General features: G+C 57.4%; 8 protein-coding genes across 8 annotated transcripts; 6 read left to right on the top strand and 2 right to left on the bottom strand.

The window, feature by feature from the left end:
• The first annotated feature begins 393 nt into the window (after positions 1 to 393).
• B0T26DRAFT_304193 (uncharacterized protein) lies at positions 394 to 2,434 on the top strand. The gene is made up of 3 exons (XM_060434279.1): positions 394 to 1,216; positions 1,294 to 1,361; positions 1,422 to 2,434. Exons 1-3 carry the CDS (start codon positions 739 to 741, stop codon positions 1,998 to 2,000), a joined length of 1,125 nt encoding a protein of 374 aa, XP_060296613.1. The 5' UTR covers positions 394 to 738; the 3' UTR covers positions 2,001 to 2,434.
• A 111-nt stretch (positions 2,435 to 2,545) lies between these two features.
• B0T26DRAFT_646682 (Cation/H+ exchanger) lies at positions 2,546 to 4,330 on the top strand (the record flags this gene model as incomplete). The annotated part of the gene is made up of 4 exons (XM_060437833.1): positions 2,546 to 2,591; positions 2,696 to 2,902; positions 3,000 to 3,125; positions 3,189 to 4,330. 4 exons carry the CDS (start codon positions 2,546 to 2,548, stop codon positions 4,328 to 4,330), a joined length of 1,521 nt encoding a protein of 506 aa, XP_060296612.1.
• Positions 4,331 to 5,202: 872 nt separating this feature from the next.
• On the top strand, positions 5,203 to 6,078 carry B0T26DRAFT_676073 (putative short chain dehydrogenase/reductase; the record flags this gene model as incomplete). Its single annotated transcript, XM_060439930.1, has 2 exons — positions 5,203 to 5,236; positions 5,327 to 6,078. The coding sequence occupies 2 exons, from the start codon at positions 5,203 to 5,205 to the stop codon at positions 6,076 to 6,078; spliced, it is 786 nt and encodes a 261-aa protein (XP_060296611.1).
• Positions 6,079 to 6,182: 104 nt separating this feature from the next.
• Positions 6,183 to 6,690, bottom strand: B0T26DRAFT_304164 (uncharacterized protein). The gene has a single exon (XM_060434278.1). It carries the CDS (start codon positions 6,604 to 6,606, stop codon positions 6,322 to 6,324), a length of 285 nt encoding a protein of 94 aa, XP_060296610.1. The 5' UTR covers positions 6,607 to 6,690; the 3' UTR covers positions 6,183 to 6,321.
• Positions 6,691 to 7,755: 1,065 nt separating this feature from the next.
• Positions 7,756 to 9,615, top strand: B0T26DRAFT_751833 (peptidase S8/S53 domain-containing protein; the record flags this gene model as incomplete). The annotated part of the gene is made up of 1 exon (XM_060445438.1): positions 7,756 to 9,615. One exon carries the CDS (start codon positions 7,756 to 7,758, stop codon positions 9,613 to 9,615), a length of 1,860 nt encoding a protein of 619 aa, XP_060296609.1.
• A 66-nt stretch (positions 9,616 to 9,681) lies between these two features.
• On the bottom strand, positions 9,682 to 11,375 carry B0T26DRAFT_829792 (uncharacterized protein). Its single transcript, XM_060447458.1, has 4 exons — positions 10,724 to 11,375; positions 10,619 to 10,671; positions 10,156 to 10,562; positions 9,682 to 10,077 (listed from the first exon to the last, which is right to left on the bottom strand). Exons 1-4 carry the CDS (start codon positions 10,881 to 10,883, stop codon positions 9,840 to 9,842), a joined length of 858 nt encoding a protein of 285 aa, XP_060296608.1. The 5' UTR covers positions 10,884 to 11,375; the 3' UTR covers positions 9,682 to 9,839.
• A 3,618-nt stretch (positions 11,376 to 14,993) lies between these two features.
• B0T26DRAFT_751831 (uncharacterized protein) lies at positions 14,994 to 15,674 on the top strand (the record flags this gene model as incomplete). The annotated part of the gene is made up of 2 exons (XM_060445437.1): positions 14,994 to 15,415; positions 15,524 to 15,674. 2 exons carry the CDS (start codon positions 14,994 to 14,996, stop codon positions 15,672 to 15,674), a joined length of 573 nt encoding a protein of 190 aa, XP_060296607.1.
• Positions 15,675 to 16,313: 639 nt separating this feature from the next.
• On the top strand, positions 16,314 to 21,932 carry B0T26DRAFT_646716 (ankyrin repeat-containing domain protein; the record flags this gene model as incomplete). Its single annotated transcript, XM_060437838.1, has 7 exons — positions 16,314 to 17,578; positions 17,648 to 17,954; positions 18,027 to 19,287; positions 19,377 to 19,881; positions 19,944 to 20,425; positions 20,617 to 21,135; positions 21,301 to 21,932. The coding sequence occupies 7 exons, from the start codon at positions 16,314 to 16,316 to the stop codon at positions 21,930 to 21,932; spliced, it is 4,971 nt and encodes a 1,656-aa protein (XP_060296606.1).
• Between the last annotated feature and the right edge of the window lie 1,662 nt (positions 21,933 to 23,594).

The following is a 23,594-nucleotide window of genomic DNA, read 5'->3' as shown; positions in this document are numbered from 1 at the left end:
GCCGGTCCCGACGAAGCCCGTGTCGGTGATGCCCACGAAGTAGCCCATGGCGGTGGACTCTGGGTCTTTGGAGCTTTTGGCTGGGGAATGTGTGCTCTCCTGTTGGGGTCTGTCGACGGAGACGGTGTAGTATAGCTAAGGTAGCTAAGATAGACAAGATAGACAAGATAGAAGGGGGACGGTGAAGGTCAATGGCGGGACAGCCTCTTGGATGCCGGTACGCCACACGGGGGAAAGGAGAAAGACTAGACTGACAGCAAGTCGTAGGCATCAATTAGTGGTCGCTCGACGCGGTTGGAGGAAAAGGCAAGCGCGTGACGACATTGCTGCTTCGGGCTCCAGGCATGGCATGGATGGATGGATGGGTGTGGGGTGCACCGACGAAGCTGAAGACAAGACGTGTCTGCAGAGGCTGCTGTGACTGCTGCAGCGGCACCGGCAGTCGCTCCGTGATTGACAGCCAGGTCGGGCCACGACAGGCTGCAACCCGTCGACTTTTTGCCGTGCCCAACCTCTTGCAGTCTCGTCCTGCAGCCCTGACCTGCGTCATCGGACAACTCACCGCTCGCCCTGCAGGCCGCTGTGCTGTCAATGGCTGGCGGCCGGCAGCCCAACACGGCCCAATTGGCTCGATTCCAGGGGCGGGGCGCCGTCCGGGGCTCGCCTCGGCCCACTCACAAGCCGCCACGGCCGGCCGCCAACGACAAGCTCCATGCACCCTAGCCCCGAGTCAGGCACATGGCATGGCATGCATGGCATGGCGTTCCCAGCTCGGCTCCCGAGGATGAGGCACGCAAGGGGAGCGAGCATAAGGGGCGCGCCCTCCTCTCTCCCGACCCGGCTGGTGCGCGGCGGACGGGTTCCGCGTACTGTCTCAGAAGCTTGATTCCACGCCATCGAGACCCGAACCGCGCAAACATGGCTCTGCGCACGCTGCTGGTTCTGGCCGCGCTGCAATCGGGGGCGCTGTGTTCAGAGCAAAGCCGCGAGTTCTTCAGATGGGACACTCCCGGCTCTCGCGCCGGCGACCTCGTGTACCGCCGCCAGACAGCACCGCCGGGCTACCACCCCGAGTTTGGCTCCTGCGGCAGCGGCACCACGTGTGAGAACGCGTGCGGCGCGAACTGGCTGTCGTGCAATGCCTCGACCACGCTGTCCCTGTTCTGCTACAACCAGGCCGACCTCGGCCAGACGTGCTGCGAAAATGGGTCTGGACGTGAGTCAATCCCTGCAGCTGCAGCTGTCTCAAACGGCTCTCGGGGCGTAATTGCTGATATAAATGACTGTCCGTAGGCGCGTGTGAGCGTGGCTACTACTGCGCATGGCAGGAGCTTGGCAGCCGGGTCTGGTGCTGCGAAGATGTAAGCGCTCCACATACGAGTTCGATGCAAACGAGCATGACATATCTAACCCACCAACAGGGGCAAAGCCTGGAGGAGTGCGGCGTGAGCGCCTCGACGACCGTGTCAGAACTCGTAACAACGACATCCACCACCGTCACCAACACGGCGCAGACTGACACGACCACCACGCGCACCAACACCAACACGGAGACAACAAACCCCGGCCCCTCCTCGGGAACGGAGTCTAACGGCCAGTGCCCGACCGTCTCCGTCGCCACCGTCACCACCACCGTGACAGCGACCCCGTCGCCCACCGGAACCGGGTCCTCACATTCACAAGGCCACACCGTGACCGTGTTTTCCACCGTCAGCGTGACCGTCACGGCGCCCAGCTGCTCGTCGTCAGGCACAGAATCGACATCGAATCCTCCGCCAGTAACAACAAGCACCACAGCCGTGCTTCCGACGTCGCCGCCAGTGGTCACCTCGAAACCGACGCACCCTGCTGGGCCGACTAACTCGTCGACGAACCCGACTACCACTGCCACGATCGTGACTGCGGGGGCGGGGCGGCTGGCCGCGGGAATGCCGACGGCGTTGCTGTGTCTGTTGGGGGTGTTGCTTTGGATTTGGTTTGATTTTAGGCCTTGGATTTAGTCATTGTATATACTTGCCTTTTTGTGAAAAAAAAAAAAAAAAAAAAAAAAAAAAAACCTTTAGTCTTGCTTGATTATGCGAGGAGCCCTCAGCTCGAATAATTTCGCAACGCCATTTTGACATCTCTAGCGCGGTAATAATTATTAGTATACAGAAAAGATTCGAGGGTATGGGATGGACCGAAGTAATTGATGCAGCCATAGGCGACACGCGAAATTTCGCGTGAGAAGTTTGTTCTTCGGCCTACGCAACAAAATCGATTCAGCTTGGCGGAGTGGGAAATGGACTCGGAAGGAGCTGTTTTCAAGTTTGAACCCGACGGACCCTTTTCGGCGCTGATTTAGCGCCTGGTGCCCCACATCAAGCGAGCACCCCGGGCCCTGTCGTCACCGCGCTACTTGGCGCAAGCACGCTAAAATTGTCTTCACCAGCACCACCTCAACGACCTCCACAGCACATCATGTCGAAGGGAGCCTGTTCAAAAATTCAACCGAACTAGCTAAGCATTCTATCAATTGCATATAGCAACTCAGCTGTGGCGTAGAATGCGCGCCGACGGCGGCGCCTTCCTGGCGTACCATGAGCCGGGCAGTGAGTCGACCCCCGGTTTTCCCCTTTTAGTTTTTCTGCCTTTTAGTTTTCCTGCCTTCCAGTTTTCCTGCCCGAATACCTAGCAGCTGACAACAGGCGCATAGTCGTCAGCATCTTGACGCTCATCTCATTCTTCGTCTTCCTGGCCGTGGCGGAGACGGCCGCCGAGAGGGTCCTCGGCGCCGGCCTGCTCGGGCACATGGTCGTGGGCCTTGTCTACGGCGCGCCCATCGCAAATATCCTCGCGCCCGAATGGCAGGACGCGTTCCTGGCCCTGGGGTACCTGGGCTTGATTCTTATCATCTTTGAAGGTGTGCACTAGTCTAGGGCTACATGTTCTGTTCTGTTCTGTTCTGTTCTGTTCTGTCTGTTGTTTGCTTGCTCACTTCTTGCGTCGTCAACACGCAGGTGGCCTGACCATCCGGCTCGACCTGCTGGCCCAGAATCTCGTGCTCGCCGTGCTCACCGCACTAGTTGGAGTCTTGACGCCTATCGCGCTGTCGTTCGCGCTGCTCTACGCTGGTTTCGGATATGGTAAGCGTCCCCAGGTTAAACAAGAACGGGTTGGATAGTTGCTAAAGGGACCCTGTTCACCAGGCGCCATCGAGGCCTTCATCGTCGGCACGGCGCTGTGCTCGACGTCGCTCGGCACCACTTTTGTCGTGATCAACAACGCGTCCAAGGCCGTCGACTTCTCGCAGACGCGCATCGGCACTGTGCTGATCAGCGCCGCCATCCTCGACGACGTGTGCGGCCTGGTCCTCGTCAGCGTCATCCAGCAGCTGCGCGGCCTCTCCGCGGGGGGAGGCGCCTCCACGAACCTGGGCTGGATCATCGGCCGCCCGATCCTAGCTAGCAGCCTGCTCAGCCTGCTCACGCCGCTCGCCGTCAAGTTCGTGCTGGGCCCCGCCTTCCGCCGCCTCGTCAAGGCGGGCCGAGTGCGCCAACGCTTCCAGCACCCCGCGAACATGTCCCTCACCGTGCTGCTCCTTAGCGCGTTCCTCGCCGTCGCCGCCTACGCCGGCGCGTCCGTGCTGCTGGGCGCGTTCCTGGCCGGCACCGTCGTCAGCAGCCTCCCTGGAAGGCCCGCGGATGCCCGGCATGATAGCGCTGGCGACGCGGCGCTGGGCAGGCCGCCGGCCTTTGCCGAAACGTTTGGCAAATACGTCGGCGACGTGCAGAGATACGTCCTGCAGCCGCTGTTCTTTGCGAGCATCGGCTTCGCCATTCCGTTCCTGGAGCTGTGGACCGGCGAGGCCGTGTGGAAGGGCGTCGTGTTTGCCGTGCTGATGGTGTGCGGCAAGCTCGTCGTCGGCCTGTGCGTGCCACTGTGGGATCTCGTGGCCGTGAGGCAGCCTCCCACGGGCCCCGCCGAGAAAATGGCCGGCGCCTGCCGCAGGCGCGTGCTGGCTGCGAGCTGGGCGCCCGGCGCGCTGCTGGGCACCGCCATGGTGGCGCGCGGCGAGATCGGCCTGCTCATCATCCAGATCGGGCTCAACGACACGCCGGTTTTGTCGCGCTCGGCGTTTGTTGTTGGCGTGTGGGCCATCTTGCTGAATACTATTGTCGGACCGGTCGCGGTCGGCTTCCTCGTCGCGCGTGTTGGCTTGCGCGTGGCGGAGAATCCCCGCTGGGGAACGCAGGCCAGACGGCAACACGGTGTGGAAATGCAGTCTGGCGGGGAGAGCCAAGGCAGAAATGGCCAGGCCAGAGGCTCAAGGGAGGAAATCCCTGGCTAGTCTTTGGTGTTTCTTGTTCGGAAATATTTGCAACTCCGGCTAGGCGCCGCAGCATGTCCGCTTCGGCCGCCATCTCTCCGTCGGTCCTCGGCGCCAACGCATCCCCCTGACGCGGCCTCTGTCCACGAACGGTCAGAAACTGGCCGACGTTGCCCTCGCCCAACCCGAGCCGGTATCCATCCACCAGAGCATCCGTATTGTGCATTTCTCTCAGTTCACTGTGACGACCGAGACTGACTGAGTCAGATTCAGCCTTTTTCCAGGCCAAAATGCCACTGCCGCATACAAAGTGTCGAGTCTGATATCGGCGCCTGTTGTGGGTTCGGTCTGTCTGAAAAGGACTGAGGCGCGCGCTCCGATAGCTTCTACGACAGCGATACATTCCTCGCCTGTGGCACACAGACAGGCCAATCAGGTCCCAGCTCTTGCAATGGACTAGCTCTGTTCAGACCCGGTAAATAATGTCCTCCACCCTGCCGCGGGCCTAGGTTCCGGACGCCCTCGGAGGTTATCTCGGCTGACTGGGTGCTGCCTCCGCCAACACCCCGGAGCCGCACCAAACTCCGGCCAGCCAGCAGCAGCCGGTAACACCGACTTGGCCACTGAGGAGTCGACAACGGCGCAGTTGGCCACGTGACGGACGCTGTTGGCGCTTTGTTGGTCTGGCGGCCAGCCCTGAGACACTATGTCCGCGAGACTGAGGGAGTTAGCGGAGTTAAGCGTCCCTTGATATACTTGCTCCCTTGGAACGTGAAATATAATTAACTGTCCAAGCCCGTGGTTTGAGACTCATGCTTTCACGCTTGCTGCGACCAATCCTCCGACTTTCTGTAAAAATCACTTCCAGGTCTCCAAAAGTCAACATCACAGCCATGGCGTCCGACAAGACTGTTATTCTCATCACCGGTAAGCCTCTCCCGCTACGAGTCTCCATCTACAATCTCCTTCGGGGGACCCCGCCGGTATAGGATTAAAGCTAAAACTACCCTCCCACAGGCGCGAACGGCGGCATTGGACTCGAGGCGGTCGTCGCGCTGGCCCAGGCGTCGGCCTGCCTGCACATCCTGCTGGGGGCGCGCTCGCTCGAGAAAGGCCAGAAAGCGCTCGACGAGATCCGGTCCTCGCCATCTCTTCCCGGCGGCGAGCTCAAGTCGGCCATCTCGGTCGTACAGATCGAAGTGACAGACCAAGCCTCGATCCTCGCCGCGCGGGACCACGTGGCGGCCACGTTCGCGCGGCTCGACGTGCTGGTCAACAACGCGGGCATCATCGTGATCAAGCCCGAATACGACACGCTGGCCGACGCGCGCGAGACGTTCGAGACCAACGTGTTCGGGCCGCTGGCCGTGACGGAGGCCTTCGAGCCGCTGCTGCGCAAGTCCTCCAGTCCCCGCGTCGTGCACGTGTCGTCGGAGCAGGGTTCGGTGTCGCTGCGCCTCGACCCGGCCTACCCCTCCGTTAACGTCCGCGGCGACACGTACCGCATGAGCAAGGCCGCGCTCAACATGCTCGCCGCCTGCCACCGCCACAATTTCGCCGACTGGGGCTGCAAGGTCTGCGCGTTCAACCCGGGATTTTGCGTCACGAATCTCACGGGCCCGAGGGGCCGCGAGATGCGCATCAAGGGCGGTGCGCGCCCGGCGAGGGATGCTGGTCTTGCCCTGGCTGAGGTTGTGCTGGGGAAGCGGGATGAGGATGTCGAGAAGAGTGGCATTGTCGACGTTGATGGCGGTGTGAAGCCGTGGTAGATGGGGGGTTTCTACTCTGTGCTTACATCAAGGTCTAATTTAGACCTCGGCTATCGGGAGTCAGCTGTCAATCAATAAACTCATTGTTACACTTCAGCACAGATTGTCCTGGTGCATGTGTTTATGAAGTGTTACATGATGTGTTCTATCTTTGGAACTCAATCTTGGGCATAGATTTAGCTACATCGATTCCATGTACGTAGTACGGATGCCATGCGAATGTTGCCCACGGCCATGTTCAGACTAGCTTCGACGACCCACGATAATCGAACGTCTAAATCGATATCCTCGTCGACCTGGTTCCAGGGCCCCTTCTGAATCAACCCTGCGCACCAGGTCACAAGTCACTAGCGGGTGACAGCTGCGGCGTCGCACTGCATACCTCCCTGTCCTTCTAGGGCGCGACGGCCCAGGCATTGAAGACCCAGGCATTGAAGACCCAGGCATTGAAGACCCAGGCATTGAAGATAATATTAGAAGCAACAGCCACCGAAGCCATGACTTGCAGGACAAAGGGCGCCTGGGCATGCCGCCATAAATAGCATCTAGAGCTAGCTAGACCCGTGGAATGCGGAGCCTGGCGACGCTGGAATTTCCCTTCGGAGGCAGGCGGGCCTTGGTGGATCACCACCTGACTCCAGAGCCAAGCGGGCAAGCCAAGGCCTGTTGATGAGGATGCCGCGCCCAAAAGGGGTTTTTAGTGAATACAAGTGCAAAGGACTTGACGAGGACCGGGCCAAGGCGGCGCAGATATAAAAGCTGCAAGCGCGAGTCTTGGCCGGGCCAGAGCGGAGAAAAGGCAGCGATGCAACAGGCAATCAATCAAAGGACGGCGGGCGGGCCAAGACAGTGCCGCTTCCGCTGGTGTGGTTTTGCCGAGACTTTTTTGTCTCTGCAAGGTAGACATGGCTGGCGGCTGAAAGGGAGGGAGAATTAGGTCCAAAGACGGACGGGACGAAAGAGGTATCTACTAGACCTCTCTCGTCCATGCGTCGTTGCACCGGCCCCCCAGCGGAAAGAATGGGGGAAGGGATGTGGGTTGCTTGCGGGGGCCAACTCCCGAGGGCAGGGCGATATTAATTGCGCCAAGGCAAATATATAGAGAAGTGAGCAGAAGCAGAAAGGAAACATGGTGGACAATCCTCCCCTTCCCGCATTCTGTGGCCGGTCGTTGCCCCCCCTTCGTGCTGCTGCTTCTGCTCCTGCAGCCCTCCTCCCCCTTCCGAGGGGCTCTGGTTCGGGGCAAATCCCCACATTGTTCATTGCAGTGCATGTGTGCCTAGTATGCACATTAAGGATTGGGCACGTTGCACGCTGTACTCATCCAGGCCAGGCACATAACAGGGTCTGTGTGTGTGTGTGTGTGTGCATACCTGTCCCTTCGGCGAGAGCTGCCGGCATTGCGACGGTAGTGGGCAACTGCGCGCTTGGCATCATAACGGCCGTCTGCTACACCACCACCCTTATGTCCAACATATATATCCAGCAGATATTTTTTGGTCTTCTTCGCCGTCCGCCCATCTGTACTTGTGACTCGTGAGGACCTTCTCTTATCTCTTTCGCATTGCAACCGAGGATGTGACTGGACAAACAGGGGGGCCCGTCTTTAATTACCCTATCGCCGTTTCCTTTTTTTCTGTTATTGTTCGAGCCCCCTGGCTCGGGAAGAGCGAGGCAATGGGACTGACCCTGTGGCGCTGCCGTCTGGCGCTTCTCCTGCTGGGCCTGGCCGTTGCTGCCTTCCCAGCCAGCGCGGCCCCGACAACGGTGGTCCTCGAAAGGACAGCCGCCCTGCCGCCCGGGTGGCGCTTCCACAGCAATGCCAGTGCGTCCGACACCATCTCACTCTACATAGCGCTGAGAGAGCCGGGGATCCACGAGCTCAAGACGCAGCTCTCGCAACGCCACAGCAGCCGCGGAGCAGACGGCCGCCGCCGGGACCCCGGGCCGCACCTGAGCCGCGCGCAGGTCGGGCAGCTGCGCCAGCCAGGCCGCGTGGCCGCCGAGGCCGTGGCGGGCTGGCTGCGGTCGAGCGGCATCCGCAACGCGCAGACACAAGGGACCAGCTTCGTGCGCTTCGACGCCTCGGCGCGCACCGTCAAGTCGCTGTTCCAGGCCGACCTCGCCTACTACGCCCACGGCACGACCGGCAAGCCCGTGCTGCGCGCGCTCTCGTACACTGTGCCGCGGTGGCTGCGCAGCGACATCGACTTTGTGCACCCCCTGACGAACTTCATGCCGCCGCACAGCAGCAGAACCAAACCACACCACAAGCCGCGGCCAACGCCGACACCGAAACCGGCCGTCGTCGACGCGGTCGGCGACGACGACGAGCGCGAGCTCGATATGCCGTGCCTGACGGGCACGTTCCCCGAGTGCATCAAGAACCTGTACAACATCACGTACCGGGCGGCGGCGCCCAGCCCGGCACGGTTCGGCGTGGCCGGGTTTCTGGAGCAGTGGATCCTGTACAGAGACGTAGCCGGGTTCATGGACGTGTACGCGCCAGAACTGGCAGCCACGGCCAACTTCACCGTCGAGCTGTTCAACAACGCCATCAACCCGCAGGACTCGCCGTACGCGGCGGGCATGGAGGCGTCGCTCGACGTCGAGTACGCGCTGGCGCTGGGGCACCCGGCAGCCGTGACGTACTACGTCACGGGGGGGCGGGGGACCAAGCTCGACGCCAACGGGACAGCGCTGTCCGAGGCGCAGAGCGACAACGAGCCGTACCTCGAGTTCTTCGCCGAGATGCTCGCTAAGCCCGACGCCGCGCTGCCCCACGTGCTCAGCATCAGCTACGCCGACGACGAGCAGGGCGTGCCGCGCGCGTACGCGGCGCGCGTGTGCGACATGATCGCCGCGCTAACGGCGCGCGGCGTATCGGTGCTGGCGGCCACGGGCGACGCGGGTGCCGCCGGCACGGGGCAGACGCAGTGCGTGAGCAACGACGGCGCGGCGCGGCGCGTGTTCGTGCCGACGTTCCCAGCCAGCTGCCCCTACGTGACGGCGGTGGGCGCGACGGAGAACGTGGGGCCGCCGCTGACGGGCGCCGACTTCAGCTCGGGCGGGTTCAGCGACTACTTTGCGCGGCCCGCGTGGCAGGACGACGCCGTGGCGCCGTACGTGGCCGACATGGTCGACGGCGCGGACCCGCGGCTGGCGTGGTTTAATCGATCTGGCCGCGCCGTGCCGGACATCAGTGCCATTGGCAGCGGGTTCCAGATCCAGTACGGCGGGAACACGGCCGAGGTGTTGGGGACTAGTGCGAGCACGCCGACGCTCGCCGCCATGGTGGCGCTGGTCAATGATGCGCGCCTGCGCGCCGGCAAGCCGAGCCTCGGCTGGCTGAACCCGCTGCTTTACGCGCCGAGTGTTAGGGAGGTGCTGCGCGACGTGACGGTTGGTGATAGTGGTGGATGTCACTTTCCCGACGACTCCATCTCGCCGGGCTGGTCGTCGGTGGTCGGGTACGACTGCGTCACGGGGCTTGGCACCGTGGGCGACTTCAACAATTTCCTCGCGGCGTTGGCGTGATGCTAACCCCTTTTGGTGGCATGTCACCTGGACAGGAAGAGGACGCGGACATCATGTGCAGGGTGGGGGAGAGATTATATCGCATTAGGCGTGTCAGGTCCAGTTAGATACGCGCACACTTTGGCATGTACAATACAAAAGTTTACCAGTTCAAATGGTGGGTGTTCTGGGTTCAGCGACGGGACAGAGAAGAAAGGGGGAAATGACGAAACTCCCACGGGCACTTACGGGGACAGGCTGATGCAGCCGTCGGCGCTGTCCTCCTCAAAGATGCCGCCATAGGCTATGCCCTCATTGATTCCCGCCTCCTGCTCGCCGTTCTTAGTTATGTCTCCGACGCCATTGAGGCCCTTCTTGAGCACGCCAAAGTGGAACTGCCCCTGCCCGCTGACGTCGTTCTTGAGCACGTCCGTGACCTGCTTGAGCGGGTCCAGGCCCGTCGAGAAGAAAACTTGCGTGGTTCTGTTGTGGCATTACCAAGTTAGCGTGTGTTCGCATCACAGCAGTTTTGAACTTGAGATCGTTGCATGGGGTGCGTACAGCTTGTCAAAGTCGAGCGTCAGGGCAAAGTTGTTAAACGTGTCGGGCAGAAACTTGGTGCTGAAGAGCAGCTGCGGCGGGTTGTCGTTGACGTTGCCAAACAGCTGCAGCGTGTCCGGGTCGGGCGTGTTCTGGCCGAGGATGGTGCCCGTCTTCAAGACGACCTGGTTCGTGCTGAAGTCCTGGCTCTCGAGGAAGAACAGCTGGTACTCGTGCGTGAGGTTCAGCAGCCGCACGTTGTCCTTCTTGACGCTGAAGTGCACAGTCTTGACGCCCTGCGTGCTGGGGTCCGACCCGTCGTTACTAGCGGGTAGCAGCTCGGACCGCCGGAAGCCGACCTGGTCGTTGAAGATGGACGCGTCGCTGATCAGCACCTCGACGGGCTGGGCCTCGACGCCCTCGTCAAACTAGTGCGGAGTTGTCAGTGGGATCTTGCGGGGCTGGGCACAAAGGCCTGTCTTACCAAACCGCCCGCGCCGGCGGGCAGGATGCGCGAGACCTGGCTGACCTTGAGCCCTGTCGCATGTTAGTCGGCGGTGCATCAGGCTTTCAATAACCGATGTCATACCTTTCCCGAGGACGTTGTTCGGGTCAAAGAAGTCGTTCGTCACATCCAGGTCGGCAGCGACGAGGTCTTTAGGAAGACGGCCATCGAACTGCAGGTTGCATTTCTGCGCTGCCGCCAACGCAGAGAACAGGGCAGCCGAGAAGAGGCTGGAGGAAACCATTTTGAGAGAAGAATTAAAATTAGATGGGCCAGCCGTCCAAAAACGAGCGTAATTAGTAAACGAGAAAAGATCAAAGAGAGCGACGGCGGTGAAATCGAACAGAAACCAAACTCGCCACGACGGAGAGGGAAGCAGACGAGGGCTTGGCTTTATGGTTCGAAGTCGCTTTCTCCAGTACCCTTGCCACTTTTTTGCCAAGACTTTCTTCCTGCGATGGTGCTTTCGGGAAGTCGTCCCAACTCTTCATGCAGGGGTCGCCGGGTGGACTCGCCCGGCCCTCCTTATTATTAGAAGCGAAAGCGAGGTTGCAGAAGAACAAAAGAGTCGCACGATCAAAGACGGGTGCAGGCGGCGCTGCGAGTTCGGCGCATTGCAACCCTTGCGCTAGTAGTTTCAAGGTTAAAAGGCAGCGAATTGGCGCAGGCCAGAGATCGTTTCCGGGATCCGTGGTGGGGACCCCAGATGATCAAACGCGTCTCAAGATCCAGTTCGCGATCTGCCCGCCCTCCCCAACTTTGTGGGGTTGAGGCGGCCTAGGCGACAGCTCTCGGACCGCCGAGGACCCGCCCCGTCGCGCCTGCTGTCTGGGTAAGGTTGGAAGGTCAACTGACGAAATGAAAACGACCAAAGATCACACCTTGTTAAGAAATAAAATAAATTGCGTCAGACGCTGTGGTCAAGGAAGGGAGGTGCGACTCGCTCGTATTTTGGCAAACAGCTCTTCTCTCATCCATATTTGACCATTTGATGATAGGAAACCACTGAAAATAAATAAAGTAAAAATAGTTTCCCGAAATAAAAAATTGCACCTTTGAACATCCTACTCTAGCTAGTTGCTGACGGTTCATCACGTACCTACTACATCCAGCAGGTAGCGACTGCTACCGTAGTGTATGAAATAGGAAGCACTGGGTCGGTCAAAATCTGCGACAGTGTTTAGAATCTCACACCTGAAGTGACAACTTTACGGCCTGAAAGAACGGTCTCGCCTGCCGGCGGGAAACCCTGATGGCCTGATCTTCACAATTCCCTGGATTTTTGCGAGTCGTTCGTCACAGCTCGCACCTGCCCACCTAGCTATCTCACATGGCCCTAGCTATCTCACATGGCCATGTGCTCTCATCAGTACCCTACTTCCACTTCGAAATCCACCCACCTGGCCCTCTCGTTCTCCTAGCACAAGTATCCAAAGCAGCAAGTCGCCGTTCTTGAGCATCGGAGCCACCGGAAACTCGTACAGAAGGAGCGACCCTCATGAAAACGGCCGCACGGCGGCATACGATTAACCTTCCGAAAATTCTTTCTTCTTCCCTCTTACCACCTTCCAACATCATCTCATTCTTCTAGCTCTCACCCTCAAGAACGTCTCTCGCCACCATATCAATTTGAGGAAGGATACTACACACAGACTCTCCTTAACACCTCATCACAAATTTGATCATTACTCAATATCACGGCTCGTGGCTACCTAGGTAGCATCATAACACCGAAGGCGCGCCTCAAGTAAGCCCTCGCCATTCTTTCCCTACACTCATTTCCACTCATCTAATCCATCCAGTCTCGACATAGCGGTACTCAAGGGTCAATTGGCCACAGCGCCACTCTCTAATACGCCACTGGAATCTCGCAGCGGCTCGAGTAAGCATCCATCATTACATCTTCCGCTTCAGAAATAGGTGCGTATATTTGATGTCTGTCTATTATTCTTAGCCTGTTCACTTGCTAATAGAAATGAGAAGATCATCACTCCGGGACCCTTGTGGTGGCATCTTCTCAACGGGTTCTTAACCTCTATCAGGTGCACCTTCCCATCTCATAAAAATAGCACAGCCCCAGTCAAATGAGGACATCCCATAACACGACGCACAGGCAGACATGGTCCCCCAAGAAATCCAAGACCAGGAATCAGAGGCACAGGAGCAGAGTGAGGGTGGGTCATCTGACATCACTGTCGATAAGTCTTCTACGGAGGTGCCCGTCCAAGAAATGAAAGTGGTACGCTGGCACCATAACAGGCAGTACCAAGCAGACCGTCCTGACGTTGGTGCTTGGATGGTGAAATCGGCTCCGTGGCGCCGGGGATTAAAAGCCAGGGGGTACGGCACCCGCAAGATCAACCCTCTCAACTTCATGATTTTCACTCTCAAGCACTTCAATTAGAGGTGCCGAGAAAACAGCCCCTTTTTATCGGTTACTAGTTCTTACCTCGGTGCATTGGACGTTGCTTCTAAACATCTGGCCAGAGGATACCAGGGAATTTATACTTTGAAAATCGACACACTCAGACCACATTGGGATCATGGCAACCAGCGAATGTGGAAAGCGCAGCACCTGGTACGCACCTGGGGTTTGAGAACATCGAAGGTTTCCGATTATGAATTTCTCGTCGAAAACGAGATTCCGGCTCAGTCTCTTTCCCTTGTAAAGAGCTGGGATCAGATATACACAGAGTTACCAAGGATCTTGTTGAGGCGTTCAAGTCATCTGTCTTATCTGTCCTACCTGCGCCGACAACGGGAAAGATATGCGACATGAACAGCTCAACTGAGATCAGAAAACGTGGAGAACAGAGAGGCGCGTGATCTGACACGCGCCAAAGGTTTCACGCTCAAACTCAGACCAAACGGGAACAATCCTTAATTTATCTCGAAGAACAACCAATCACCCCAATCCCTGGCCACGTCGACATTTTCTGCGGCGCATAAAACTAGCTGGACTCGAGAAGATGGACTGCTCGATGAGTCAGCACGACACTGATTCTAGACACTCCCCAAGTCCTTTTACGATTTTTTGCACTCATTCTGGCGGCACTTACACAACCCGAACATCACACCGGGGGAAGGGGTCTCTCTGTGGTCGGACGGAAAAGTCCAATTTAACATGGAAGTGGATGGCCTTCTAAACACAACACATGAAGCGCCAAGCCTATCATATGTTTTCATTGGCATAGATAGTTTCCCATATTACAAAATTTCCCTCCCCCCAAAGTCCTCTAATTCAGACATGGTATTGAGTTCGCAATTTCTCACATGATTCATAGCAGACCTACTGACCTTAGCTTTCTTGATCATTACTAAATAACTTTACGTTACTTTAAAATTCTACCTTCCTACCTGTATACACAGAGGTCTTCTCTGAGGACACGTAATTCATGAAATATGGTTTATTCAACATGAGGGCTATCAGGTCCTCCTAGCTTACAATATCGTCGATTTCGATATCGGCTACGTTTTTAACGTCGCCGACGAGCTTCTTACGTACAGGGCTTCTTCGCGGTAGCTTATACAGTAAGGTAATTATTATCGTTCTACGCCTAGGGCGCACCGGTACGGCGTGAGTCTTCTCGGTGTACGTGTCATCGGTAAATCTATGGTTATGCCGAACCTTGACGGCTCCGGGCCGTTCAACGTTCAGGTACATGGAGCGGAGCGGCCGGCATATGGTAAGCCAGTTATAGCCGGATCCGAGAACCTTCCGTAATTATTAGACTTGTGCTTCGTGCTTCCGCCGGGTATTGGCTTTTTTCTCGTGACCAACTTTAATCTATATATCGCATGTGCACAGAGGAATGAGTTTGAGAGATCTACGATGCGGTATGCCTAAGGTTCATTGCTAACAACCACGACAGATACTAAGGTATCTATATACCCATCCCAGGATGAGCCGAGTCGGCGTTCCGCTCAGCGGCTTATCTCTCCTACCCGTGTTCTCAACGCGGGCGGGGTCCAGGCGCACCAGACTCTGTAATATAGCCTACATGCAAGTTCTCCTCGAGGCCATATACACCTGCAGGCCGGGTCAGACCTTGTGCACCAAACCTGACAACCGATGGGCCAGACCGTTCGAGAAATTATATGGTGGCTGAAGGGCCAATTTACCCTGCAAATTTATCATCATCTTTCACATGCATGCCAAGTGCGAGCTCTCTCTCGTAAGCGTGAGTGCGACCATGCTCTGACGATTACAAGTCGGGTTGAAAAGCATTCTTTTCACGACGGATGGCTCGCTGATCGATCCTCTCCGTCTAGGCTAGACTTATCACGACTTTCCCAAACGGACCAATTCCCACGAGTGCCACGACCACCCAAGATTCACAGTACAGTGCCTACCATGATGATGCCCATCTCCACCCCCCTCCTTCTTCTACTCCCCCTCCTCTCAATCTCATCCGCAACGCCCACCCCCGCCTCTCCGGCACTCGCCCCGCGCACGCCGTCGACAGCGTCCAGCGCCGCCGCATGCCCGATACCGAACTGGACAGTGCGCAACCTGACGGTGACGTACAGCGCGGAGACGTACACGCCGGGGACGGCGTGGATGACGCTGGCGGAGAACAATTCGACGGGGGCGGCGGTGGGCGAGGAGGCGCTCAGCTGCGAGGTGTCGTTCAACTACCGGGCCAGCATCGAGGGCACGCCGGCGCACCCGAATCTGAAAGTGCTCGTCTTCTTCAGCATCGACACCGCCTTTGTCACCATCAACCAGACCTGGTTGTGTCCGGCCAATGACGCCGAGCTGGGGAACCCGCCTGGGTAATTGCTTATTCTCTGTTTTTCTTCCTCTTCTTGTTTTTCGGCCGATGCACTGTTTCAGCGGCAAAATCACAGCGTGCACTGACATTTTTGATCGAAAACAACCAGGACGTCGTCTTTTGTCATTGGCCTGGCCGAAGTGTCGCTGGCTTGCCCGGAACCGCCCGAGGACGGCATGACGTGCGCGTCAAAGGACGCTGTCGCCGCCAATGGCGTGGTGCAGGTCATGTATCCTGAAGCGCTAGAGACAAAGAGTTAGGTAAGGTTTGGTCAATGCTGGGGTGTGTTAGGCTGGTGGATGATATGGATTTCAGTTCCCCCAATAATTGTTCTGGGAAGCGGGCATTGTTGTAACCGCGCCAAGGAATCAGATCAACGAGTGATTAATTAGAATAGGGTTATCTATACGTTCTAAGATTTACCATATCTAACCCTAGAATACTGTACCCACAAGCAAATCCAGACACCAGGGTTCCTGGTCGTGCTTGCTTCCTAGGGTACGATAGCACTTCCGGCGCAAGTTCCTCAATCTAGTGGGTCAATCCGCCTTTGGTCACATTGGTCGAATTGGATCAGGCTGCGCGTAACATTTCCTCGTCCTTTGGCACTCGCCGTCAGCCAGTCAAGCTCTCCCTTCCAAAGCAAATCCATGCTCCGATCAGTGCGGCTGACGAACAGACGCAAGTATTCGGAAAACCGAGCCAATATGATTTGCCAATACCACCATCGCATTGATGTCGAAGCCCAACGCGTGCGACACCAGACGCTCTCTTGAAGCCTGCCCGCCCAAAACAAAACCCCCAATGGCCGCCAAATCTTCACGAGCATATATCGCTCCCTTCCGAAACCTCACAGTTTGGCACGCCGATAATAGTTAGTGTCTTACGAATTACTGACAATGGACCCCCTAAGCTTGGCAGCTAGCATCATTGCTGTAGTGCAGGTTTCGCAGTCGATCGTGCTCGCCTGCTATCGCATCCGCCACGCCATCAAAGACGCCGACGACGACATCGCCCGCCTCATCGCCGACGTTGAGAGTCTCGAAGCAACCCTCGAAGAGCTCCGCGACATCGTCCCGTCGTCCAACAACGACCCGTCCGCACTCGACAGCCTGTCGATTGAGGATGGGGGAAACAACCAGAAACGCCCAGCTTCGGCAGCATGCCTGGCTGCGCTACGATCGTGCGAAACCACACTCAAAGAGCTGGACCAGAAGCTCCAACCTCTCGCCAAACCAGGCCTCAAGACAAAGCTCCGGTGGCCCTTCGAATCCAGCCTCATCGAGCGGAAACTCACCGAGATCGGAAAGCTCAAGGCAACGCTGCAGCTAGCTTTGGCTGCCTACCATGCCCGCGTTCTCGGGCAGCAGTCTCAGAAACTCGACGACCTGACGACCCATACCAAACGGGCAGCCATCCTCTCGTGGTTCAAGACCAGCGACCCCGAACAAAACCACAAGCTGTCGCGGAGCCGTCATGAACAAAATACGTCTCAGTGGATCTTTGATGTCAAAGAGTTTGCCGACTGGAAGCAGAATCCGGGGAAGTCGCTTTGGCTCCATGGTATTCCTGGCGCCGGCAAAACCATCCTGTGCTCTACTGTCGTTGACAACATCATCCAAGAAGTCGCCTCTCAAAAGTCCAATAGCCGCGTTGTTTACTTCTACTTTGACTTCTCAGACGCCAAGAAGCAAAGCGTCGCAGACTTGACGAAGTCGCTCATCTACCAGCTCATCTCGGCTCACAGCGACATTCCGGAAGCGGCCGAGGCACTCTTTGCGAAGTGCAACGGTCTCACAGAGCCGGGCTTGGATGAGCTTTTCGGTCTCATGACTGAAATCTCGCGGACCAAGCGAACTTTCGTCTTTGTTGACGCCTTGGATGAATGCCCCAAGGAAGAACGGCCAGCTTTTCTTGAGACGTTCTTCCAGGATTCGCTTCCCGATAACCTAAGTCTGTGGATCACTAGTAGAAGGGAGCCTGATATTGAAGCTGTTCTCAAGCCGTCGGCCACGCACACAGTTTGTATCCAAAACTCCTCCATAGACGCTGATGTCAGGATTCACGTTAATAACTCCATCGCTCGGGACCCCCGACTGTCCAAGTGGAAACCAGCGGTGCAGAACGACATTTCGAACGCCATCGTTGGCGGTTCTCACGGAATGTAAGTGTTTTGATATGGAACTGCAGGTTTGCAACATTTCTAGCCTCGATAGTTCTAACAGCAGCGCAGGTTTCGTTGGGCAGTGTGCCAGCTGGACACGATGAAGAAGTGCCTGACTCCCGCCATGGTACACGCCGAGTTGAAGCGAATGCCCGAGACGTTAGACCAAACCTACGATAGAATCCTACAAACCGTGCCCAGCCTCCACCACCCTTTTGTGCAGTCAGCCCTGCACTGGCTAGCTTTCTCGACAAGACCTCTGCAACTACGCGAGCTGGCCGAAGCAGCCGTTGTGAGTCCGGAAGAAGAAGTTTTCGACCCAGATCTCTCACGACTCTTTGACGAAAACATGATCCTCGAGTTATGTGGCTCTTTAGTAACACAGTCCACGGTCCAGTTCGTTCCGACATTCACCAATGACTGGCTTGCGGAGAAGCTCAGCGTCGAGCTCGGACATCGGGCAGTCTCTCTGCCGACATATGTCGATAAGAATTTTGTTGTGGTTTCCCTGGCCCATTTCTCTGTTAAAGAGTACATACTCTCACCGAGGCTAGGAAGAGGGGCTCTTGCCGCATACCACACCTCGGAGCGACTAGCAAGTTTGTTCATTGCAAGATCATGCCTCTTGTACCTCCTGAGCTACAATTCGGGAGAGGTGGCGACGAAGCTGGAATTCGACTCGTGGCCCCTTCTGGAGTACGCAGCACGGCAGTGGATTCCTCATTGGCGAAATGCGGTCGCTGGTGCCAAAAAGATGGAGTTATCGGATCTACGCGGGTTGGCCGAAAAGCTACTGGACCCAACCAGCGGCGAAGCCTACGTGAATTGGCTCAATGTCTCCATTCCGGACACCGGCGTTGAGAAGAATTTATATGGGAGCGCATTCCATCGGGAGATGCGCCGCAGTGCCCACAACCTTCCCCAACCATTATACTGGGCGGCGTATCTCGGCGATGTTGAACTGGTTGAGTGGCTCATTGAGCAAGGTGCAGATGTATGCACTGTTGAAGGAAACCTAGGGTCTGCACTGGGTGCCGCAGCCTATCAAGGATACTCAGACGTTGTCGAATGTCTACTTTTGCACGGAGCAGACCCGAACTTGGCAAACACGGAGTTTGGAAACGTGCTACAAGTAGCGGCGCTTGGAGGCTCCGTCAAGGTTGTCAAGCAGTTGCTTGACGCGGGGGCCCAATTGAACGCCCAGGGTGGAACATACAACACGGCTCTCATCGCAGCAGCATCTAAGGAAAACTACGATATGGTTGCGCTTTTGATCAAGCGCGGTGCCGACCTCAACCTCGGCTCTAGGCAACACGGCTCATCGCTTTATCAAGCTGCACTTGCTGGAGACACGAAAATGGCCGTTACTCTCCTAGCAGCTGGAGCTGATATCAACGCTCTTGGGACGTCGGAAGGAACAGCACTATACGCAGCCGCCACCAGCGGCTCGGTACCGCTGGTCCAGTTGCTGCTGCGTAAGGGAGCCGAAGTGAACAAATTTGGACCGTTGGGCGAATTTGGGTACCCAATCAGCGCTGCTGCCAACAAGGGACACAGCCAGATCGCAAGAATACTGATCCGAGCGGGCGCTAATGTCAATGTTTGGGGTGGCCACCGCGGAGTGACCTGTCTTGAGGCGGCAGTTGAAAGCAGGGACATGGCGATCTTTCGCGTCGTTCTCGACGCTGGGGCAGATCCGAGTATTCGAGGTATGTGCTAAACCCCATTGGAATTGGCTGACTGGTTAAGGTTGGCTCGGGATGCTCCACACGTGAACTAACTCGCAGGCTATTCACAGGGGACTTGTACGAGAACTGTTTTCACGCAGCAATTTGGACGGGCGAGCATGATATGGCCAAGGTCCTGCTTGACCGCAACGCAGACTTCGGCGATGAGGCGTTTCTAACTGCCATTGAGCTTCATGATGACAAGCCCTTTTTCCTTGAGCGACTCCTGGAGCGAAATCCAAATCTCAATGCCTGGGATAAAAACATTGGTTCTGCACTCCATGTTGCCGTACGCAAACGGTGCGAGAAGGCAGCATTGTTGCTTCTTCAAAGGGGCACCTATATCGATACAGTCAACGAGGATGGTTCAGTACTCTTCGAGGCAGTCGAGCAACGGATGACGCAAGTTGCCAAAGAGCTCCTGCTGAGAGGCGCCGACCCCAACCGCAAAACAAAGCACGAAACGCCTTTCACGGCGAGTATCTATCGGGCTCTGAGGGGAGGCGAGGGCAACTTGGAGTTGGCTGAGCTCCTCCTTCAAAAAGGGGCCGACGTTGACGGCGGCAACGGGTTAGCGTATGTATCGCCCGTGACCAGCGCACGATTTGAAACGCATTTCCAAACTAACCTCCCTTCAGTGTGTACTGGGCAGCGACATCTGAAGGGGACAAGAATGAGAGCGTTCTTCGGTTCTTGGTCAAGCACGGCGCAAATCTCAACCTGGTGGCCGCGCGGGAGGGATGCACGGCTCTCCAGGGCGCCGCTAAAGAGGGCAGGAAAGACATGGTCGATTTGCTTATCGAACTCGGCGCCGAAATAAACGGTCCAGCTGGCGATGACGGTTTCGTGATACATTATGCCGTCCAGTCAGCAGACAAGTCTATGGTTCGCCATGTGCTCCAGAAAGGAGCGCTTATTGACGACTCGCGGCCATATTGCAGCAGCCTCCAACGAGCGGTTTCAGGGCACAAAAACGATCTAATTCCACTTCTGCTGGATAGCGGAGCTGATATTAGGGCAGTATCTCCGGCCCGGGCCATGAACCGCTGGGGAAAGAACAGGGAAGCGTACGCCATTCTCATCGAACAGGGTGCCGTGTTCGACAACAACCGCGATGCGAGTTATCTCATTGAGCAGATCGAGGCCAACTCGATTGAGGACCTCAAGCAAATGGTTGCTGACGGGATGGACGTCAATTGCCACACATCGTATCAATCACCAATTCTGGTAAGTTGGTACCCGTTCTCCTTGGAGACATTGTTTGAACTGAGCAAAGCATTTCTAACGGGTTGTATAATGAAAAATAGCAAGCATCTCTCCAAGGCCTGAAAGACACCATAAAATTCCTCCTCGACGTAGGCGCACACATCAACTACGCTCCCAACAGTGTAGCAAGCGCGCTAGTGGGAGCCTGCAGAAAGAGCGACATCCGCACAGCCGAGTTTCTCCTCGAGCACGGCGCCGATCCAAATTTAGTGGTGCAGAAACATGTGACGGCTCTCAGCGCTGCGGTTAGAACGACTGGGAACTTGCAACTCGTTGAACTACTTCTCAGTTACGGTGCTGAAATCGGGCTTGGTGAAGGCTATGTCTTCCAGCAAGCAGTCTGGGGCGGCGAAAAGATTCTTGCTCGGCTCTTGGAGGAGCCCATGACTAACTCGCAACGGGAGCGGTTTTTAGATGCGGCTCTTCAATCTGCGGCTCACTGGGCTGTCCGTGATATTGTCGGCTGGCTCGTCGACCAGGGCGCCAACCCAGCCTACAGTGGTGGTTGCCACGGCTGTCCACTCACAGCCGCTCTCTGCAGCTCGCATATTTACGATGCTGCTGGTATTAACAACCGCCGACTCATTACTGAGCTCCTACTCCAGCGCGGCGCTGAAGTCAACCCGCCTATAGTGGCCAACGCAGAACCAAATTTTGACTCAGATCTCAAGGCTCCCACGCACCCGCCGCCTCTCGTCGCATGCCTGGGAGTTCGTTCTTTGACTCAAGCCACCTTCCTCCTCAAGGCAGGCGCAAATCCTAACCTCCAAGGCGGAGAGCTTTATACCGCCCTGCAAGCTGCTGCGCGATACTGCCCGGACATGGTAGCCCCTTTGCTCTCTGCGGGTGCAGATCCGCTCGCTGTCACGGATGGGCCATACGGCACAGCCCTGCACGCCGCAGCCTATGCGCACAATGTGCCTGCCATCGAGGCTCTGCTAGCTGCTGGAGCGGACCCCAACGTCGTAGCGGGCAAGTACGGAACACCGCTCCAGGCCGCTGCAAAGCTAGAGACGGTGCGCAGCGGGTGGTCGGCCGGCGCAGGCAGCCTGAGTGCCCTGAAGGCGCTTGCGGCCGCAGGGGCCGACGTGCACGCGCTTGGGGGGAAGTACGGCAGCGCCCTGCAGATGGCGGCCAAGAGCGGGAACCTCGGTGCCTTGCGTTGGCTCGTCGAGGACATGAGAGTTGATCTGAATGTCTTGGGAGGCAGGTTTGGCAGCGTGCGCGAGGCAGCCGTGCGGAAGGGCCGCTGGGGTGTCGTTGTCTATCTGGAGCGCGTGGGTGGGAAGATTAACTGGGAGGGCACATTCAACCAGGACGGCAAGCAGTGGAAGGACTTCAAGGTCACCTGGAGGCAGTGACTTGGTGCGCTTGGCTATCCAATGAGGCAGTCTGCCGCCTGTCGAGGTTGTGAAGTCAGGGTTGAAAGGTTGTGATATTGGATATCCATTGAGTTTCTCTTTCTAGTGCACTTCCGCCTTCAAAACACCATCCAATTTCTGTTTTTCGACTACCATAAGGCAGCTGTCCAACGCCCACAATGAGCAACCCACCTGGAATCATCATGAACCACGGCTAGAATTAGTCGTGCGGTGACTCCAAAGGCCTCGTCAACTCGATTGTCACCAGCCACGGCGTCATCGCTGGGTGCGCTGGCACCGTGTACCGCTATGACGCCACCTCTGGTACGCTCCAAGCCACCAGTCCTCTCGGCACTGATGCCGGAGGCCAGGAAGTGCGCCTCGCTGTTGTGGCAGATGGCTCGCTTGTCGTGGCTGGAGCCAACAGCACCGTGTTCGGCCTCAATCCCGAATCATTGCAGGTGGTTTGGAGCACGCCCTTGACTGGCCAAGCAGCTGGTGGCTATACTGTCGACGTTGCTTGCCACGGATCCAACATCTACGTCGGCTGCAACGGCAAGGTCTTCTACCTCAGCTCCACTAGCGAGATTGTCGTGGCCAACCCCTGGGACAACTGGGACCCCCACGAGACGCGCATGGCCGTGGCACACTCCGACCCTCCAACGTTGCTCATGTGCAACAACGGTTACTGCGTCGCCCTGGACCCAACAACACTTGTGTACAAGCGGCCCACCGACAACAACCTGGCAGGCGCCGGCAAAAACGTCACGTCGGTGCCGGGCGGTGCCGGAATCGTCTTCGCGTGTCGCAGTCAAGTCTTCGCCGCGTGTCTCAGTCAAGTCTTCAGCATAGATGAGGCTTCGGGCACCAAGCTGCACAACGCTAACCTTGCAGGGGTTGGGAAAGAGGATGTGCGTTTGGCACTGACCGCTGATGGAGCCTACGTATATGCTGCGACGAACGGCTAGGCCGTCGGTCTCGACCCAAACACGTTGGAAGAGACGTTCCGAACTCCCATGTATGCCATGGGTGGCAACCCTGCTACGTCCGTGGTAGCAGGCGACCGCTGCGCCTACTTTGGCCGCAACGGCCAGGTCTGGCAGATCAGAAACAGCAAGGGCAAGGTGCAGGTCCGAGTCACTGTCCCTCCCGGCATCAACGAGCCCAGCGAAACCCAGCTGTCGACAGATGGCGAGGGCAAGATCTTCGCCGGCGCGTGCGCAGCATCATCGCCATCGGAACCACCAACTTCCCGCCATCCATCCCATGGATGGGAACGCCGCGCAGCTCAGACCTAAAGTGCTTCGCCAGGTCGCGCTCCTCGGCACCTACGACAGCGGCACGTACGGTTCAACTACGACTCGCCGCTGGGCGACGACAATCGGACCACGCTAATGGAGGTCACGGACAGAGTCCCGGGGCTGGACTCGGTCCGCAACGACATCAGCATGCCGTGGTGTGTCGCTCAGCCGCTCGACTTCAACCACCTCTACTCGTTCGACAGCCCGCGCACGCCTACCCTGCCTCGACCATCCAGTCGCAGCTGCCTCGCGCCCAAGGCCCTCGGCCTCAACGCCACACTTACCAGCATCTGGGCCACGAGCGCGCGTGTCGTCGTAGAAGACGACGACGATCGGTGCCAGGCCGGCCCCGTAATCGCCG

This window comes from Lasiosphaeria miniovina (assembly GCF_030549165.1).
Source record: "Lasiosphaeria miniovina strain SMH2392-1A chromosome Unknown B0T26scaffold_4, whole genome shotgun sequence".
NCBI classification, from domain to species: domain Eukaryota; kingdom Fungi; phylum Ascomycota; class Sordariomycetes; order Sordariales; family Lasiosphaeriaceae; genus Lasiosphaeria; species Lasiosphaeria miniovina.
Note: the sequence above shows the minus strand (reverse complement) of the source record. Positions and strands in the feature narration are given on the sequence as shown.